This window comes from Morone saxatilis, unplaced genomic scaffold (genome assembly GCF_004916995.1).
Source record: "Morone saxatilis isolate NCDOM2014 unplaced genomic scaffold, NCSU_SB_2.0 Contig2, whole genome shotgun sequence".
Classification (NCBI taxonomy): domain Eukaryota; kingdom Metazoa; phylum Chordata; class Actinopteri; family Moronidae; genus Morone; species Morone saxatilis.
This window is the reverse complement of record NW_023339762.1, coordinates 10887652-10907893: the sequence shown is the minus strand read 5'-3', so window position 1 is coordinate 10907893 and position 20242 is coordinate 10887652. Positions and strand designations below refer to the sequence as shown.

Genomic DNA, 20242 nt, shown 5'->3' with positions numbered 1-20242 from the left:
TGTGTTTTATACGCTTCATACAAGGCATGACCTTTGAGTTCTATTTCTCATATCAGTGTGAGTCAGAGAGTTCGGTAATGGAGGTGATGAGGAGGCCAAGCTGTCTTTGTTCTGTTTTTTCTGCTCCAGTTTTAATTTAGAGCCACGCTGCTTCACTTTTATTAAAAAATCATAGGTGGACACATGACCTACGATCCTACCTTATTGTCTGCAGTCTTATGCCAACCCCACCTAGAGCCCGTTTAATTTCATAACGAACAATAGTGGCATTGTGTGAGGTCGTGCTGTAGCTGAGGTTGGCTACTGTTATTGTCAGTGCAGCAGTGGGCATATGAATAGCTTAGAGCCGGCACATTACTGGCAATCGCTTCAATGTGTCTTTGGTTTTCCTCCTAGAGACTGGTATAATGAGTGCTGCTTGCTTGCAACAATCAAATTAAGTTTAATTATATTTGAGTGATGCCACAGCTTATTTTTGATTCTTTTATAGTTTCCTCCTTTCATACAGCAGTATTGTTCTTTAAAACGCTCTGACATTGTTCACCAAACACTCAGCAGTGTCCCATGGGTAAAGTAACTCAGACTCACTATAGCTGTTGACTCAAAAAGCAGCAGAGATAAAGATAGTGTAGACAGTGATGGACGGCTGTGGTGTCCTCGTAGTCTTGTCATCCACACGCAAACCAGATTCACATCAACACACTTTAAACACACAATCCACATTCCTGATAGTGTTTTCAGATTGAGAGGAGAGCAACTGTCACCACTACATGTACTCAGACACTCGCCTTGATGACTGATGCAAATTCACATGTGCACAGCTGACAGCACACACAAACACACTGCAGAGATTAGTGTGACATTCTCATCAGCCCGCAATGTGAAAAACAGTACGCTGATCCCTTGTTTTCCTCAGAGGGAGAACGAGTGGGGAACCGAACGCCCTTCTTTATCCTCCAACTCCTACAGGTCACATCTGGTGGATGGATTGATAGAGTTGGGGAGAGATACAGAGAGGCAGAGACAAAGAGAGAAAGAGGCACAGGTTTTGTAAAATGAAACTTCCTCATTCCTTATCTGCAGGGGAGGACCAGTGGCTAGAGCTACATTTAGCATTAGCTGTGCAAGCATCTTATCACAGTGAAATATGAGCTGGGTACGCACACTGCTGCCTCTGGTAGCTCTCTGCACATCTGGAGCAGGAATCGTCTGGCAAAACAAACATGACTGATATGGAAAGAGTACTTTATCTGCTCTTTGGAAAACTTGTGTGAGACTGTTGTGTAATTCAGGTGACTATGATTTCTTAGTTTTGAAATATATATATTTTTTTTCTTCTGAAGATCCTCCATCGAAGGAGAATCCCTATGAAGATATAGAGCTGGAGAGAAGTTGTTTGGGTAGCAAATGTGTTTCACCTGCTTCCTCATCTCCTGTCCCTGACACACCAACTAAGGTACAGGATCACAAATACGTCACTATAAAAACAAAGTAGATTTAATGGAAGAAGTTCTATACTAAAATCCCATTTTGATGTATCTGTTTTGCTCCACCTGCCCACCCCCCCTTTCCCCAGCTGTCCTCCAAGCCTGGCTTCTTCAGACAAAATTCAGAGCGGCGAAGCTTTAAGCTCCTGGAACTACGCAAGACCAGCAGGGACACTGGTATCTCCTCTCCTTCCCGTATCAGCCCCCCCTCCACGCCCAGCAGCCCTGATGACACCCCCTGCCTCTCTGGAGATCCGTACAATCGCAGACGGAGGAAAATCCCCAAGGTATGGGAGTCTGAGAGGCCTCTTACAAAGACAGAGCCTCAGAGCTGGTCCAGGACAGGGGAACATTTTCTGACGAATATTTCCTGTGAGAAGTGCGCCTAAAGGAAGGCCTCCCAGAAGCTATATTGAAAAGATCTTCTTAGGAGTCTGGGAGATTTTGTTTATTGGTTTAAGGAGTTTAAGATGGACATCTCTTTCTCTTTACCTGCTGCAGATGGTGCTGAAAATCAATGCCATCTTCGAGGCGCGGAGAGGGAAGAAACGCATGAAGAGGGTGTCTCAGTCTACAGAGTCCAGCTCAGGGAGAGGTAAAGCTTCAAATATAAAAGGAAAAAAAAGTCCACAGAAACAGACTGTTGTTTGTCTTTACCTTTCATTTGCTTCACATCAACTGTGAATTAAAAAATCATGACCGCCTCTGCAATGCTCCCATCAAAGAGGTTGTGGTTTTGTTTGTTTGTTTGTTTGTTTGTTTGTCTGCAAATGCTTGTTAACTGATTTCAATAAAAGTTGGTGGAAAGTTCCACTATGTGCCAAGGAACAAGTGATTAGTTTCTGGTGAGAACACATCCAGGTGCAGATCCCACTTTGGATCCAGTAATTCTTTAATAATAACGCTTTTCTAACATTGCAAGGCCATTTCCATGATGTCCATCATCACTGAATTCAAAGTTTATCATGAATACTATCAACACTCCACCCACTGCAGACACCTTTCATCAGGTTACGTTTCCTACAACTCTCAGTTTGACCAGAAATACTAGAGTACTGATAAGGTCAATCTCCATAAAAGTCCAAATTTATTTACTTAGTTTTATGGGCAAAGTTACATTCTGGGGTCAGTTGAGAATGACCCACATTTCAGAGGACTGGGTGGTGTGGTAGTGGCTGGAACAAAAGCAATGAGGGCAAATTCCATGTGCTCTGAGTTTCCTGTGATTGTCATTTGCAGTCTCCTCACGCTCTGTTTTTCTTTTTCACTGCTTCTTTTTAATTTAGTGACAGATGAGAACAGCGAGTCAGAAAGTGACACGGAGGAGAAACTAAAAGGTGAGAACAGAAAATAAATACTTATACTGTACGTACAGTAGCTACGTAGCTCCATGCTGTAGGGGATGCCAAATATATAAGCACAATAGGAGCATGTGTACGAAAACTGATTCAGATCATAGTTTTCTTCCTTTTCATTGTTCCAGTATATAGCTAACATCAAAAACACACAGTTGAAACTGCAGACTCCCTTACATAGTGGCCTCACAGTGACCCTCTGTGCATGCCTATGTGCACGATATAGATGTATTTGAATTGAATGTGTTTCTCTGTCACTCAGCTCACAGTCAGCGGCTGGTGTCGGTCCAGTCTATGCTGAGGCAGACGGGGCGGTACCGGACCTTGGAGAGGGATCTGATGGAGTTGCAGGAGAGGAAACTCTTTGAGTATTTCATAGTTGTTGCGCTCCACAAGACAAAGGCTGGAGTCCCATACTTGCCAGAAGTAACACAGCAGTTTCCTCTCAAGGTGAAAGGGGATAAAAAATGTTACTAAAGCACTCTATTCCAAGACACTTTACTAAAAAAAGAAAACACTGCTGTAGAGGATTTTAAATATCATTATCTAAATAGCTGACCAGTAGTAATAATTCAACTCACTGTATATACCCCAGTTTCTAAGGACTTTTTCTGGGAAAAAACACAGGAAATTTTACTAGTAATTTTTGAGCAGTGATATAATACCTTATACTTTAATACTGACTAAAGAAAACAAAGTAAGAAATAAGAAAAACTTATTTTTCATCAACAAAAGATCCAACAAAAAGACAACGATTACATTTATTGTACAGTGATGTAGTGCTGTATGTACAAAACGTACTACTTAGAATAGTGACTGCAGTTTTATAATGATGAAGAGTTTAACACAAATCTAAAAATCTGTTTAGGTTATGGCAATAGAAGAAGATTCTGTGTGTTTTAAGTGGTTCGTTTTGTAGTTCATCAGTTATTTCTTACGGTGTGCAGACGTCTCAGTACCACATCTTCTTCATTTGCTCTATTTTTTTCCTCCAGCTTGAAAGGAGCTTCAAGTTCATGCGGGAGGCTGAGGACCAGCTGAAGGTCATCCCTCAGTTCTGTTTCCCTGACGCCAAGGACTGGGCGCCTGTCGACAACTTCCCCAGGTCAGTCCGACTGCTGCCGCTGCACTTAAGGCATAAAAAAAAAGTGAAACAAAACAGGGACACTGGAATTTCCCGGCAAAGTGGTAATAGCTCAGCTGTTTTCCTTGTTAATAACCACTTGTTAGAGAAGAAGCTGACATCCCGAAATAGAAATGACCTTGTGGCTTGTAAAGACTTTCTTTAACGATAAGGCACTGACAGATATAAATGATTACAGGGACAGATGGTAGATTTAGCACCTCACACCTGGTTTGTTATTACAAAATCACCCCATTTTCTTTGCTGTTAAATATATTTAACAGCAACTATTACCCAATATCTCCTAGCCTGGCTTCTCAACGTCTGCATTGTTCCGAGAAATTATGATGTGTATCCTGGTGGTGATGGCTAATAATTACCTGGAGACAAATGTTGGGTGAGGGGCCATCAAACACACACCTGCATTGAACTGGCTGACACTCTTGACTGTCAAGAAGGTCCTCGCCAGTCAATGAATATCTGTCAGGTGGAGCTTAGGAGGTTTTGTGTGGATATTTGCAGAGTAAGCCTCAGTCTAAGTACAAAGTCATACCTTTGTTTACCAAAACACAAAGTCAAGTCCAGAATGGGGTTATCTGTTTCCACAACAGTATTTTCCAACATGTCTGAATTATCTTTCTCTCTTTTTTATCCCAAGTGAGACATTCTCATTTGTCCTGACTGGTGAGGATGGAAGCAGGCGGTTTGGCTACTGTCGGCGATTACTGGTATGCTCTTAAAAAATGGCGCTGCCCCTTTTTCCTAATTGGATTTTAACATAGATAATCCCTCATTATAAAATTGCTTATGCAATTTCCTCTGCTCCTTTTACCATTTTTCCATAATTATTTTCCACAAATATCCTAAATTTGGTTGATTTAATGATGACATTTTTTTCCTGACTGTACCTTCAAAGTCTGTGTGAAACAAAGGCTTTGCTCTGCTCCGCTGGTCTAATCCTGTGGTTGTACTTGGGTGAGCAGTCTTGTGACACTCCAGTGTTTTGAAGCTGTCTTTTTCTTGCTGGTTGTTCACAGCCCAGTGGTAAAGGCAGAAGGCTCCCTGAGGTCTACTGCATCGTCAGCCGCCTGGGCTGCTTCGACCTCTTCTCCAAGGTAGATATGGTGAACTAAATATAAATGCAAATGCACGAAGTTTACATAATGTCTTGCATCAAATTTAATTAGTTTGCACAGATTGGCTTGTTTTGCACAAACACATACATACGAAATAAGAGTCATTGTGCCCACCATGTTAAACCACCATGTTTCTACAGTATCCCAGAACTTAACACCGACTCTAGAAAGGGCATTTAGCATTTTCCAGCCACCGTAGTTCCTCCTACACATTCAGAATGGGAGGGTGAGGCGAGGGGGTTGTAAGATCCAGTGTATAACATTTAGGAGGCTCTACTGGCAGAAATGGAATATTTATTGGTATGTTTTCATTAGTCTAACTAGAAACTATGAATCATTATATTTTTGTCACGGAGTTACTGATTATGTTTTGTTAGAATGAGCACGCAGTTCGAGGCCACCATAGTTTTTCCATCATGCTTGGAAAGGGAGGGTGAAGCATGTGAGTTGCAATCTGCAACTACACTGCTAGTTGCCACTAATTCCTATACGCTGGCCTCTTACAGTACTTCATCACATCACACATGGCCTAATACACAAGGAACAGCTACTATGGTATAAATGACAGAAAAATATCTTACTATTGATGAATTAAATCATATCCAGTACATATGATCATAGGGCCCAACCCTAAGACATAAATATTTAAATTACACAAAAGGTCTAATCTATTGAAAAGAATTTGTCAGAACTGTTAGAAAGATCTAACACTCCACATGTACCTAACATATCTACAGTTTACTTATATAAATATCTGTGATTGCCGGTATTCAAATTACAGAATCTCCTTCTCTGTGTTTTCCAGATCCTGGATGAAGTGGAAAAGAGGAGGGCCATCTCCCCTGCTCTGGTGCAGCCTTTTATGAGAGGTATAATGGAAGCTCCCTTTCCTGCTCCAGGAAGAACCATCACTGTCAAAAACTTTCTCCCTGGCTCTGGGACAGAGGTGAGATGATGGCGGTGTTGTCACTGTGAAAACAGCATTTGAACCAGTAGTTTTTCACCCCATTCTTTTAGTGTCTTTTACGTGTATCTGTGCAGTTGTATATTACTATCTAATAGTCTTTTCTCTGTCTTTTTCCAACAGGTGATAGAGCTGTGTAGGCCATCAGATTCCCGTCTGGAACATGTGGACTTTGAATGTCTGTTCTCCTCCTTGAGTCTACGTCTCCTTCTCCGAGTGTTTGCCTCTCTACTTCTGGAGCGCAGGGTCATCTTCACTGCCGACAAACTCAGGTTTGTTCCTGCAACGTATTGATACATAACACGTGGCTTTCCTGACCTTGCAAGAAGCATCAGCATTGGGGGGGACCATTGTAGTATTTTCATTAATCTACTGAGATCCGATTATTGAAGGAAGGGTTATGATGCGCAAAAGACCAAGAGTTAAGAGTTTGAAGGATATGACAGAGAGACAAACAGTCTGAGGAAAAGAAGATCCTAACCGAGTGTGAGAGGAAGGAATGCTGTTGTGTTATACTGTCGCCTGGGGAACAATCACTTCTTCTCTGGAAAACTGTCATGGATGCCAGATAGAAGGAGTTAGACTTGAGAGCATGACTGCAGAGCTAACACGTGCACAATGACGTCATCACACCCACACAGTCCACTTAAAACCTTTAACTGTTGTGGTACACCTGGTTCAACATGTGGACTTACCGGAATCAGCCATTGTGTACTGATCTAGTTTTAAAAAACACCCACCTACTGGTTCAAAAAATGTATTTGCAATACAATATGCAGTTCTCAGAGTCACACGAACAGTTTTTATGTATATTTTTGCCTTTGGACTGTTGTTTAAAAAGTAGCATAAGAAGCATTTCCCACCAGAGCGCCTAAGCAGATCACAAGTCTTTGCACATTCTCTACTGTGGAGGGGAAACTTGGCCTCGTCAATCCATTTTTTAATGAATTAAGTGTGAGCAGATGCACACCCGGGAGACATTAAGTTAACAGCGTGGGGTGAGTTTGTTTGCTGCCGCTGTTCACTTTTTATAAGTGTTACATCACTCTCCCCTAAGAGATGCTTTTTAACATTCCTCTCGGGGTAACAACGGCTTTGTTGCAGCAACAGTAATGAACTTTTAACATTATGTTCCAAATTAAGATATGGGTAGCAGGAGAGGTTATTTCCCTTGAGCAGTTTATTAGCACCATCTTGTGGGAGAGACTTGTATTTTAGTTTGTTCAAAGTAAATTGAGCTGCTAACCTGACAGATTATCTGTCTCATGTACTACTGTCAGGAATATAGTGACAGTTTCAATAAAAAAAAGTTATATTCATAAAAGTTACCAACTGCAGCTTTAAAGTTTTAAATCTCATATATATATCACTCTCTTGACCTGCTGCACATATTTTCTGAGGGTCGTTGCAGAAAGTCAACAAGGAGAATGTAGGAACTAACTGAGGCAGACGTAACTACTAATGCCCAGGTATATTATGTAGTACTCTGTATATTAGTAGTGCAATTTGACTAAATAATGTTATAGTAAAGGTACATTATTTAACAATCCAGAGACATGGGAAAACATAATACTACAAATATTGAAGATTGATCATTTTTTATAGATTAAAATGTAGAAACAGTAATTGACAAAACAGTTCCAGCGCAAGTTATTTTAGTAGCTGTTCTGAAGCTTCTGTTTGTAATGCATGATTTTCTTCATCAAATGAAATTTGCCCAGTTGTCATGAAATTGTAGATATTCCAAATGTTATTATTTTTTGTTTTGTTTTCTCATATTAAATATTGAGTTTAAAAAGTTCAAAAGAAAGCTTTAGCTACTAAATGTACCTTGTTGTGAGACTGTTTTAATCATAATCTAATAATAATGTCCATTATAACATGCTTATTCCTTGTTTGAAGTGTACTATGCAGTTTTTATCCAAAAATAGCTACCAACTTTTTATAAGCATTAATGTATTGCTTTCTCTCTTTCTGCAGCACATTGTCTCAGTGTTGTCATGCAGTAGTGGCTCTGCTCTACCCCTTCACCTGGCAGCATACATACATCCCTGTGCTCCCACCCTCCATGCTGGATATTGTCTGCACCCCTACCCCCTTTATAGTCGGCCTCCTCTCTAGCTCTCTGCCTCGACTCAAAGAGCTGCCCATAGAAGAGGTAAGATGAGATTGTGATGTACTGACTGTGGTGCCCTTCACTTCACAATAACAATAGCTCCAGGAAATTACATCACTCTCCCTCTACTCTTCCCTCAGGTCCTGGTGGTCGACCTCTGCAACAGCCGCTTCCTACGACAGGTAGAAACCATAGAAACATAAGGAGAATGCAGTGAAACTCCGTACATCACACATTAAGTGACTCTGCCAGATGTTACGTAATACAGTCTGTTTATTCACTGCTGTGCGTTGACTGTATTTACATGGCTGTCATTACCTCCACAGCTGGATGATGAAGACTCCATTCTCCCCCACAAGCTGCAGGCAGCTCTTGAGCATGTGCTGGACAAGAGGAGGGAGCTGGCCTCTGAGAAAGGAGATCTGGCCAATGGTGACTGAGCAGTTATTACAGTATTTCTTTTACAAGATGTACTGTATTTATACAGTATATTTACAATTCATTAGAAATAACAAATATACAAAAGACTGTAAAGCTGTAAAAGAGTAACATTACATTTTTAAAAATAACATGGCCTTTTTTAGCTGTCTTAGAGATCTGATTGAGGTGGCATTCAAGTGTTCTTAACACTCCAGGGTGTTCAGAGTTTTGCCAACATAACTTTTTATATTTAAACTTTCCATCATCCTGCCAGCTGCATTCAATAAAAATACATTTGAAACACCTAAAAGTTATCATATAGCAACTTGATCATAATCTTGCAATTTTATTAATTTCCATGACTGGATTGCTACATTCAATAATGCTCTCTACTGTAGTGTGCATGTATAAAGTTGGCATTAAAGAGTGATGAAAATCAAACTAGACAGTTAGCTTTTGCTGCTATGTAGTGGTTGAAAATGTCATACCCCAAAAGTAATGTAGCCGTACACAGTGCATCATTATATCAATGCTTGTGGCCGGGAACAACAGACCTGTCAGTTCCAGTCCATATTGTTCAGTGTAACACTGCTTTTATGCAGCAGTTAGAGGGTTTTAGTTTTACACTCATGCACCGTTTAACACACTCAATGTCAAAGTGACACTTTCAAAACAGAAACTGGAAATTTGTGGCAAATATCCAACAGGAAAGCCTAGCGATATTGTAATGTACGGCTATGCGAAACAATGCCATTTGATGTTTGGCTTGAGAGTATAGCTTTTGGTCTAAATAAAATGCCTTAAACATTTGTGTAATGTGATAGGGAGTATCTGGAATTTCCAGTAAGTAGGGAGTTTATTTTCCCACACTCGAGTCATTGGTATTGATCAATCTTTGCAGATACTGGATGTATTAGTCATTCTGTTGTATAGGACAGAAAATATCCTTTAATAATGATTTTCCTTACACTCCTCTGGGTTTTCTCTCCACCAGACTCCAGCTCCCTTAGCACGGTTGTGTCAGAGGCCTTTGTGCGTTTCTTCGTGGAGATGGTCGGTCACTACTCCCTTTTCATGGGTGGAGCAGAGCGGGAGGATGAGTCTGTCTCTTCCCCCACCTTACCCAGCCCCTCTTCTTCTTCTTCCTCCCCCTCCTCGTCCTTCCAGCGCGAGGCCTTTCGCAAAGCGGTAACCTCCAAGAGTTTGAGAAGGTTCTTGGAGGTGTTCATGGAGACTCAGATGTTCACTGGCTTCATCCAGGAGAGGGATCTGCGCAGGCAGGGACTCAGAGGTACCTTTGCTGCACATCATTCCCCTCTCTCCTCCCCCTTCCCTGTGACTCTTCAACTGTCACTATCAAAAAAAGGCAATAAAAGCCCCAAAAAATATTTTAAAAAGAATGAAGTGTAAAGTCTGATGATGCAGTTATAGTTTTTTATGTACCCTGCTCTCCATTAAATTTGAGATTTCAATATTAATGGGGCTTTCCTGAATAAATAAGTTGTTAGTTTGACTTTATTCATATATCAACATTGTCAGAATGTCTTGATTTACTTAAAATTCAATATATTTATAACAGTTTAAAACATTTGACCTAAAATATTTGACTTTTTCTTTTATTTCCAGGTCTATTTGAGGTGAGAGCACAAGAGTATCTGGACTCGCTGCCTGGGAGTGAGCAACGAGGCGTCAACAAGTTCCTCAAGGGTCTAGGTGAGTTTTACAGTTATAGCCTTGCTCAGTCAATCAATCAGTCAATCGATCTATACAAAAACTTCTAGTTCAGAGACAGGTGAAGGATTTGCCCATTTATAGGAAATGGTTATACAGTTTTCCACAGATTTAGTAGTCCACAGAAAAGTCTCTGCTTCTTGATAGAGCACTGTGATAGCTAATCCCTCCCCTTTAAAACACATAGATGAATATAAATCTTAGTTAAATCTACACTACAGGATACCACATATGGATCAGGGTGATGGAGGGAGCTGTAGCAGCAACAGTGTAATCAGCAGAGTAACAAGTGACTGTAAATTGTTTTAATGTCCACACTGTATACCTGTACATATTTGACTGGATGTTACTACCACACAGCTGTGAATGAGCCAGTTATTGTAAAGCATATTGCAAACAGCTGATGTGACTTCAGTGCTCTGCCTGAACTATCACTGTGCTTCATTTTGTATGTTTCGTTTTAATTTTAATTCACATCTGTTGCTTTTTTTCAGGAAACAAGATGAAGTTCCTTTCCAAGAAATGATGCTTGGATTCAAGATGTCATCTGTGAAAGTAGGAAAAAACTTGAAGAATGTAGAGATGGAGATGTGTCTTAAGATCAGAACAAAGGAAGATCCTTCAAGTGAACTGGACTTGTAGTTTTTGGACATGAGGGAAGGTTAGCAGCTTCATTAGCCAGTCATTCCATTAGTGTTGTGAAGGGTTTACTCAGCTTGGACCAAAACTTCCGTCCAACACGATAAAGCAATGTCTAAAAATGTCATGTTGGACTTTTCCCCAGGTTTTGATGTTTTACAGTCAATCCCTGCAGTGTATTACTGTATAGCACAACACCGTGTAAATGTTTTTAGGAACAGTGTTCTCCCTTTTTCACTGACTTCACCTATAAACCTGTAAAGGAGGCCCCCATTTTGTACAATACCTTCCTATACATTCCAAGTATTTTCTATAGAAGCTTTTATAAATTCAGTAGTACAACTTCTTCATCAACAGGAGGCTTTTAAGTTAATTTATATTCTTTTAGAACAAACTTAATCTCTTTATAAAATTTCCTTCAAATGAGTGCAAAGAAATCTCCTGTAGTTTGTAATAGGCTTTATTTAACAGAGTCTAGTCCAGACTGTTTGTAGACCACTTTGGGTTGTTGGGTAAATGTACCACTGTTTTAAGTAAATTAACTTTTTATTGGAAAAGGAATGAGCACCAAAAGGAAATCAGTGTGAAAACATCTCTCTCACTTGGGTTTGAGTATAGGGTTTGGATAGACTTGATGTTAAAGGAAGATGTGTATCTTTGGCCAATCAGTATCAAAGTGTTTCACATAAGCAATCAGGTTTGCCTTAAACATGATTGAGAATGCAATGAAACTTTATAAATAAAGTGATTCGAATTTTTGAATTACGGGTGACTCATTTTTTTGCTGCAATATTGTAAATTCCTGTATTTTGAGTGGACATTGATTGTAAGTGAGGCCTACAGTGAGCTGCACATGGTGACTCAGTGATTGCAGAAGTAAGTTTTGCTAACATTAGCTACTGTAACTACTACCATGAGTTACTGGTCATACTAGACCAGTTGAAGAATATGTCAAAAGTTACACAATCTGGCTTTAATGGATCATTTTGAATTTACAATGCCATGACACATTAAGCTAATGTGGATGCCAGGAAGCTTTTGATTGTAGAAACTGGATGACTTGGATTTAAACCACTAAGTTGTGTTGGAAGTGGTTACATATTGGTTAGAGCTTGATGATTCTCTTCTGCTTAAAGGCGCATTCTAGCAACGTGTTACATGTTGCACTTCCATTAAGTTAGGGGTCTGACAAGAGACTGATTGATGCAGCAGAGGCCAAAATATTACAGAGATTTGTCCCTAGGCTGCGTCAAGCTCCAAACACACGGGATCCTACAGTAGACTTCCCATAATGCAACTCAATAGCATCTCAATAGAGTCTTTTATCAGGGCATAAAAAAATTTTATTCTGCAAGCCCAAGACAAGGTTACTCAAGTTAGGTCTATCGAGTATGAGCTCCTGCTGAGCCACAGACAGCCTGAGAACTACTCTCTGTGACTAGTATGTTGCCTTCAACATGTGAAATCAGTGGAGTTCTCTCCAGCTCTAGGGGGCGCTGTCTCTCCAAATAAAATCAAGTTCCCATTACAGAAAAAATTGTATAATGATGTAGAAATGAATAACAAATAAGAAATATAAAACACATTTGCATCAGTACTTACAATAATATGACCCACCTAAATAACCACTGGTGCAGCCAATTAATGTGTTAAATTGAAATCTCCTGTGTGTAGTAAACAGGTCTTAATTGATACACCTGTATCTACAAAAGCTACACCATGAAGACAAAGAATTTACAAGTTACTGAACTGGAGTACAGTTAAATCAGTCACGAAGAAGACAGAAGGAGGCTAGAGCGGGCCGTCCTGTAGCGTACAGCCTGCCTATTAGGAACCAAATCATTTATCTGAGCACAGTGGTTGTTCCTGAGGAGGGAAGCTGCTAATCTCAACAACTGTAAGTGTAGAAGACATTGTTTAGGGGGATAAATATGGTACACCGGCACATAGCTGCTTACTTTTTTAAACAGAGGTGATTCATTAGTGAAATCTTAACTTAAAAAAAAAAAGAAAACTAAAAGTAGAAAGGTCTTGTGTGTGGTGTCACCCTTTAAAGACATCTTGCGAACCAGCGCTGTCATTCCCACAATATCCACTGGAGGACTCTGTTACCCAGTTCATGTTATCCTGCATGTGTTTCCAAACACACAGTCCAAAGTTCAGAATCACATCTCAGACAATTAGGCCTGCAGGCCTTTAATGACTTGCACAACAAGTCAGTTCAACAATATTAGCACTTTTGTTTGCTTATGTGAGAGTATAAGTGAAGGATAGATGGGAACTGAGGCCAGAAAGAAAGACTGTAAGGTGGCATTCCCCACAAAAATCTTTATGTCATTCAAATTCAATTATGCTTTAAAAAAATAAATTTTTGACATTTTGACAAGATGTACGTATGAAAAGCAATTAAGTTACATCCTGCCATATTCAGTATCATGTGGTGTAGGAGATAAACAAATGATATGAAGCCTGAATGTGTTAGTCCGCTGTAACAGGAACATAGAGCATTATCTTCTGGGGTAAAGACATACAAACAAAAGTCCATTTATTGTTCATAAGTAAACAAAGCCTTTAGTCCAATATTGATTTTTAATAACAAGCCAGGAGTGGATCTTACACCTTGAACCTAATTAAGTTCCCATCTGGGCCAAAGTTGGATATAAATACTGTTCCAGTATTCTTTAGTCTTGATGATATTTCCTTTGCACAACCCCACTCCCTCCCTCCCTCCCTCCCCACCAGGTCTTTCCTTTGCCTTTCTTTCCTTTTTGAACCTCCTCCTCCTCCTCCTCCTCCCCCCCTTCGTCATTACGTGGTTGACCGGTTCAGACCTGCTCCCACACACTACCCCCTCCACCTCCCCTCCTTCTCCTAACTCCCCTTGGTCTTTTTCTCCCATGGCTTTTTCCAGGCTTCATGGATCATACACAGGCTAATATACATGAAATTCCTGCACCCACCTCATCGCTATCAAAGCAAAACCGCTCAAGGATAGGAGACGAGGGCAAGCAGAACAAACAGCAAAAAAAAAAAAAAAAAAAAAAAAAGAGAAAAGGAAAAGAAAAAGAAAAAGAAAGGAAAAAGAAGAAAAGAAAGAAAGAAAAAAAAGAAGAAAAAAGAGTCGAAATTATAATATTGCTCCACCTGCCTGCCTCTCAGACCGCTAATAGTCTCACCAGGTAAGCTCCTTCAAGTGTTTTCTAATGTCTTAAAGTCTTGCTCTCATGTTCACATTTTTAACTGCACCTTGTGTCGGGAGTGTAAACTTTCATCTTGTTTTTAAATATTGTATGTGAAGTCAGTCATTTCACAGCGCCTTTTTTTTCCTCTCTGAATCATTCTCACTCACTGTCCGAGACAGCATTCCTCAAATATTTCGCATTTCTTTGCTCAAATTCCTGCATTTTCCCCCTTTAATTCCAAGCGCTCGAGCGTGTGTGCTTGGACTTCCTGTGCTTCAGCCGGAACTTTTCCCCGTTTTCTGAGAGAATAACGTCACAGTCTTGTAGTCGAACATTAGCTTTTAACTGGCTGGCTAAAGTTTTACACCGACAAACTGAGATAATTCAAACGGTGTATTTATTAACTCGCACGTTTGATTCAGTTGTTGTTTTTCCCCTCTCTCTTCTATCAACAAGTGTGAGTAGCCTGAAGTGGCCTGGCGGAGCAGTGCTGTGGCTGCTGTGGCTGCGTTTTGTTTTTCTCAGTGACATGATTTAATTGTCTCGCGTAATTAAAACACCTGTGTTTTTTTTTAAGGACGCATGATATCGTCAGTGGTGGAAGGAGTATTCCCATCCTTTTATTGAAGTAAAGCTCCCACAGCAGAAGCAGGCTATATCGTGCACAGTGGTGGGAGATGTATTCAGATCCTTGAGTAAAAGTAGCAAAGTTACATTTTGAATTGAATGTCAAATACTGTCAGCAAAGTAGCTTAAACAGTATAAAATGACTCACTGTGCAAGCAAATGGTGTCTGTCAAAGTTATATTATTACACAATTATCCTTATTATTATTGATGCATTAACATCTAAGCAGCGTTTTTAATGTTGTAGCTGATTCTTGCTGTTTTTATATAATTGACTCATTCTATGTTTGTTGAGATATTTAATAAGTAACTACAGCTGTCAGATAAATAAAGTGCAGTGTGTTTTATTAGTTATATTACTTGTATTCATTAGTTAAGGTGTAAGCAGTGTGTTATTGTAGAGTAAGAAGGAGCTACCGGTAATTTGAACCATCAACGTTTGTGTACTTGAATGTGTCCTATTCTGTTTGTAGATTGATTTTATGATCTGTTGTCAAAACCTTAAGCTGCAATCTATATACTCACTGTCAAATGGAGTATAAGTATAAACACAGTAGTACAGCAGCAAAAACTGGACACACTGAAGTAATGTGCCAGTGTATAAAAACTGTATCTGAGTACAGTATTGGAGTAAATGTACTCTCCACCACTTTCTACCACTGGATATCAGTGTTCAGTATATACTGTTTATTTTTGCTGTACATGGATGGTATCATGTGTTTCTGCCATGCAGTTAATTAATGCTGCTGTTGCTGTAGTAATCTAAAACCATCTCTTCTATATGTGTGTCTATGACTAATATAGTCCACTTATATTACATTTGTCCAGAATGACTTACAATAAGCGCGTTCAACTACAAACAAACTAGAAATCAAAACCATGATCGGTGCTACAGTGCAGGTGATGCTGGGCAAGAGGGGAATGTTGGTTATTTACTCTATTACATGTATGTGACAGCATTATTTATAAGTTACTTTGCAGAAACATGTGATCATCTTATAAAATATGATTCATGGTTATAGATTATAAACTATGCAAAAGTAGAGTGTAGTGAGAGTGTACAGTGTAGTTAAAATTAGCTCCACCTTGACCAGCTACATTATCAAAATGCTGCTTACACTGTTATGTATCAGTAGCAATATTAAATTATTATAATATGGAGTACTATGATACTGAGTAAAGTCATTCTTCTACATAATGACTACTTTTACTTTTTATACTTTAAGTTGATTTTGCTGATAATAGGAATTCAGAATGCAGGACTTTACTTGCCGCAGAGCAGTTCTACCTTGTGTTATTGCTACTTTTACTATAGCAACAGATCTAAATACTTCTCCCAACACTGGAAATGAGACACCAGTGACAATACGGGGGAGTCTGAGTCTATTAATATGCTTAATACAGGTGTCACCAAAAGCAGGATTAGAAAATTAGAAACCCCATAACTGTAAGAAAAATGTTTAAATGTTGCTATATCCTGGTGTTACACACTTGAATAAAACTTAAATTGATTCAGCCATGTTTTGAAAGGATTGCTGTAAAATGAGTAACATTTCAGAACCTACTGTATTTTCCAGGGTGATGTGGATTTGGCAGATCAGATATGCTGGAGAACAAAGAACACCAAGTAACCGATAGTGCAGCTGCTAGAGGTTATTTTCATTGTCAAATAATGTGCAAATTATATATATATATTTATAAATAATTGTTGAAATGTTTGGTCTATAAAATGTTTGAAAATGGTGAAAAATGCCTATCTCAAGTTCCCTAAACCAGGGGGATGTCAAATAGCATTGATTAGGATTGTTTTGGGCAATCAACAGTCCAAAATCCAAATTCAATATACAAAGATAGAAGACAAATAAGACCAACAAATCTGCAAAGGTGAGAAGTTGAAACCAGAATGAAATCATTTCACTTGTACTCCCAGTGTGCTTTTAGATCTTGTGTCCGACTTAACATGATACTCAATTTTACCAAATGTGCTCCTGCAAAAAAAGTATTTAAAATTCCACCTTGTGTATTAATGTGTACGTTGTGTTATGTCTGTGTGTGATAGCCTTTGTAATGTGGGACATATTTCAATAGATCCTCTCTGTACAACTGCAGAGCTGAAAAGTCAGCGTGCGGGTGAATATTTTCTGTCAGGGTGCGAGATGGCTAACATGGGATTTTGCCCGGTGTGTGTGTGTGTGTTGGAGTGCGTGTGCGTATGTGTGTTCTGGTGTCCCGCAGAGCAGCTGAGAGGAGTGTGTTTCCAGAGGGGCAACAGGTGGGATGGAGCAGGGTGACAGTGTGATGGGGGGGGAGGGGTAAAAAACACACCTGTCAAAGCCTCCTCTGAAGTGTCTGACAGCCAGGGGAGTTTGGGTTTTTTCCAAGCCTTGGCCCTTTTGTTTTCAAGGCTTTGGGTTCACTATTGTCTCAGACAGATGAATTATATTGTAATGTGAACTCTAAGGTTGTATTGTTGGCACTGGAGCATCATTTGTGTATGTGTGTGCATCTGTATGTGGGGGTTGATGTGTGGGTGGAGGTGACTGGGCCTAGAGGTGCATATGTATGTGTGGGTGAATGAGTGGAACAAGTAAGGGAGGTAAAAACATTTTTTGTGTTTCAGCCTTGTTTGCGAGTCAGAGTGTGTGTTTGTGTGTGTGGAGTTGCCCTGAGACAGGTCCTCTCCACAGCAGAGGAGGTTTTTTTTTTTTTTTGCTGTGCTCATCCCACATAGCGATCATTCCTCCTCCGCTCGCACGAGAGAAACGAATAATGCCTCAGATATGAGCCTTGTAGAACAAAGACTTTCTGCACCCCCCCCCTCCCCTCCTTTTCTCCCAACAGCACTCTGCACCCACAGCTCTGTACAGTGTGTGTGACTGTGTTGTCCATTGATTCCAGCCAGTCTGATGGATCTTTCTGTTTTGGATTATCTGGGGCTGGTCTGATAGACCCTCTGTCCTCTCTGCATGCCATTAGATAAGGAGTTGGAACTGTGGGGTTTGCGATAAAAAAATATATACACATTTTTAGTTTCTATCATTTGTAGAGGCTGCATTTCTGTGCATGTTTGGTTCCAATTTCTCTTAATCTGACTGACACTCATCACCATACAAAGTTAATATGGTAAACTGGTTAGCACCTCTTCACAAATCCAGCAAGGACATAGTAACGTTCCTTTGAAGGTGTGTTTCTGGTCCCCTGGTGAATGTAAGTCCAATGTTAACTCTTCCTTTTCACTCTGTTTTTGTCGCCACCAACTCCTGACAGAAATATGTGGCTCTTTAGCTGCTGAATGCTTCACTATGTTCAGCAGCTACACTGGGGCTACAACTAACAGTTATTGGTACTATGTCCATTATTTTCTTCCTTAACTGATTTATTTTAGTTTATGAAATGGTGAAAAAATGCAATAATATTAAACAGAGAAAAGCAGCAAGTCTTCATATTTGAGAGGTTGAAAACAGCATTCCTGCTTGAAAAATCCCTTCAACGATGAATTGATTATCAAAATATTTGCCAATTATTTTACTGACTAATCGAATAGTCGTGTCTAAGCTAGACGCTAACTTTGTCTGCCTGCTGTTTTGTGCTCATCAGGTTGTGTGTACAGTGGGCTTTTAGTAGAGTCCAACCAATATATTGGTCGGCCAATATTACCGGCTGATACTGGCCTATCTCAGACACATCGGTATCGTGTATATGTTGTCCGATATGTGCTGATATGACGAAAATGTTTGTTTCTCCGTATATAATGCAGAATAAAATTGTTTGTTACATATTAAGTCACATATAGCTAACATGATTAGTGTGTTGCCAGAAAATGAAGTGGCAACTATTTTGATAATCGATGATAATTGTTGAAAATTAGTCAAAGTTTGCAGCTACTCAGCTGTGAGGATTTGCTGCTTTTCTTTGTCTTATGTGATTATAAATTGAACGTCTTTGGTTTTTGGACTGTTGGACTGTCAATTTGTATACGTCACATTAGACTTAGGTGTGATTATTTACTGTTTTTCATAGACAAATGAATTAATCGTTTAATTGGTTAAAAAAGTGATATATTACTCGATGATGATGATTTGATTTGAAAGAGGTGTTTGCTCTGTGCATGTTTATATGACCATGAATCCCTAACACCTAAGATCAAAACACACTGTGTATATGTCTGTTCGATTGTGTGTGTGCGTGTGTGTGCGTGTGTGTGTGTGTAGTGTGCGGAGCTTGGAGACTCCCACTGGTGCAGCCCAGTGGGACTCGGTGCCAGAGAACATGTGCTCTCAACAAAAGCCCAACAAAACAAACCCGTTAGTCCACCAGCTCTTTCCATCACATAACCTGATCCTATACGGCTGCCTTATTTTCAGACTGTGTTTCCTGCCTTTACATTCCCGGCCTGATTAGTGGAGATTGTGAACAGTTGAGTACACACACACACACACACACACACACTTAGAGATACATATTACATGCAGGCATTAAGTTGGAGCAGGTGCTGGAGTTTTCTGGAGTTTTTGAGCACCACAGACAAATAATTAAGGTTTTGCTCCTCACCCTTAAATGTTTATATTTTTCTTGAATATTGACCTGCAGTACACTCTGACCTTTGCATTTCTTCCATTGATTGCTGATAATGACAGTTATATGAAGGCACTGTTGTGCTTTTTGAGCTAAATGCTTATGTCATAGTTAATGCTAACATTCTCACAGTAACAGTGCTACAGTGCTGATGTTTAGCAGGTATAATGTTCAGCATGGTCACCAACTTGCTTACAATGTCAAGCTTACATTTGACATTGCCATCAATAGGGCCACGCTGCCAGCCTGGTTAAAAATATCCCAAAACACAATCACACGGAGTAATGAGTAATGTGTTCACGTCTCAGTGTCCCATGTAACCTAGCTACCTGCCCACCTGGCCGACACAGGACAATGCAGGGCAAAGTTGAACAGCTACCTGCAGCTTCTTGTGGTGTTTGCCTCTGTTTTGGTGCGTGTCAGTGTGTGTATTGAAGGAAAAGGCTTTATTGTTTGACCAGTACAGCGGTGTATGTGTGTGTGTGTATATGGTTTCTGTGAGTGTGTATTAAACATATTTCGCTCATGTGTGGGCCCCTCTTTGTTCATGTTTTCTTTCCTTATAATTTGATAGTAGTAAAAAAATATTTTAGCAGCTTCCTAAAGCTATGAACTGATTCTGCATTTTTAAGCCTAGACATGGGACTGCCAGAAGGCCTTGGTCAGTGGATCTCAGAGATCTCACAGAGGCCAGAGGACACAGTATCTCAGACATATAAGGTGGTGCCAGCCCATTCAGTGCTTTATAGGTGATTAAAAGATTTTTAATTAATTCTACATTTGATGAGATTGATGGCATTTGATGCCATGAGTGTGTTTGTCTCAATTGGTCAGTATATGTGTGTATGCAGTCCTGTTTAACGGGTGGGGGGGGGGGCTGGGGGGTTA

The 20242-nt window shown here is 39.9% G+C and overlaps 2 protein-coding genes across 6 annotated transcripts in view; both read left to right on the top strand.

Annotated features, from left to right (window-relative positions):
- The window catches only part of si:dkey-82f1.1 (DENN domain-containing protein 2A), a 32813-nt gene extending 21077 nt beyond the window's left edge, over positions 1 to 11736 (top strand). For both annotated transcript variants that reach the window (XM_035665128.1, XM_035665129.1), the window contains exons 5-20: positions 1344 to 1456; positions 1577 to 1774; positions 1989 to 2082; positions 2774 to 2824; positions 3105 to 3292; positions 3838 to 3947; positions 4624 to 4693; positions 5003 to 5080; positions 5907 to 6047; positions 6189 to 6337; positions 8046 to 8223; positions 8322 to 8363; positions 8508 to 8613; positions 9596 to 9892; positions 10228 to 10314; positions 10827 to 11736. In XM_035665128.1, the coding sequence (XP_035521021.1) occupies positions 1344 to 1456; positions 1577 to 1774; positions 1989 to 2082; positions 2774 to 2824; positions 3105 to 3292; positions 3838 to 3947; positions 4624 to 4693; positions 5003 to 5080; positions 5907 to 6047; positions 6189 to 6337; positions 8046 to 8223; positions 8322 to 8363; positions 8508 to 8613; positions 9596 to 9892; positions 10228 to 10314; positions 10827 to 10858 (1934 nt within the window). In that variant the 3' untranslated portion in view covers positions 10859 to 11736. The remainder of the gene's footprint in view (positions 1 to 1343; positions 1457 to 1576; positions 1775 to 1988; positions 2083 to 2773; positions 2825 to 3104; positions 3293 to 3837; positions 3948 to 4623; positions 4694 to 5002; positions 5081 to 5906; positions 6048 to 6188; positions 6338 to 8045; positions 8224 to 8321; positions 8364 to 8507; positions 8614 to 9595; positions 9893 to 10227; positions 10315 to 10826) is intronic.
- A 2253-nt stretch (positions 11737 to 13989) lies between these two features.
- Positions 13990 to 20242, top strand: part of LOC118330483 (transcriptional enhancer factor TEF-3-like) — a 37026-nt gene continuing 30773 nt past the window's right edge. For all 4 annotated transcript variants that reach the window (XM_035665026.1, XM_035665025.1, XM_035665024.1 and 1 more), the window contains exon 1: positions 13990 to 14150. The gene's annotated coding sequence lies outside the window, so the exon portion shown is untranslated. The remainder of the gene's footprint in view (positions 14151 to 20242) is intronic.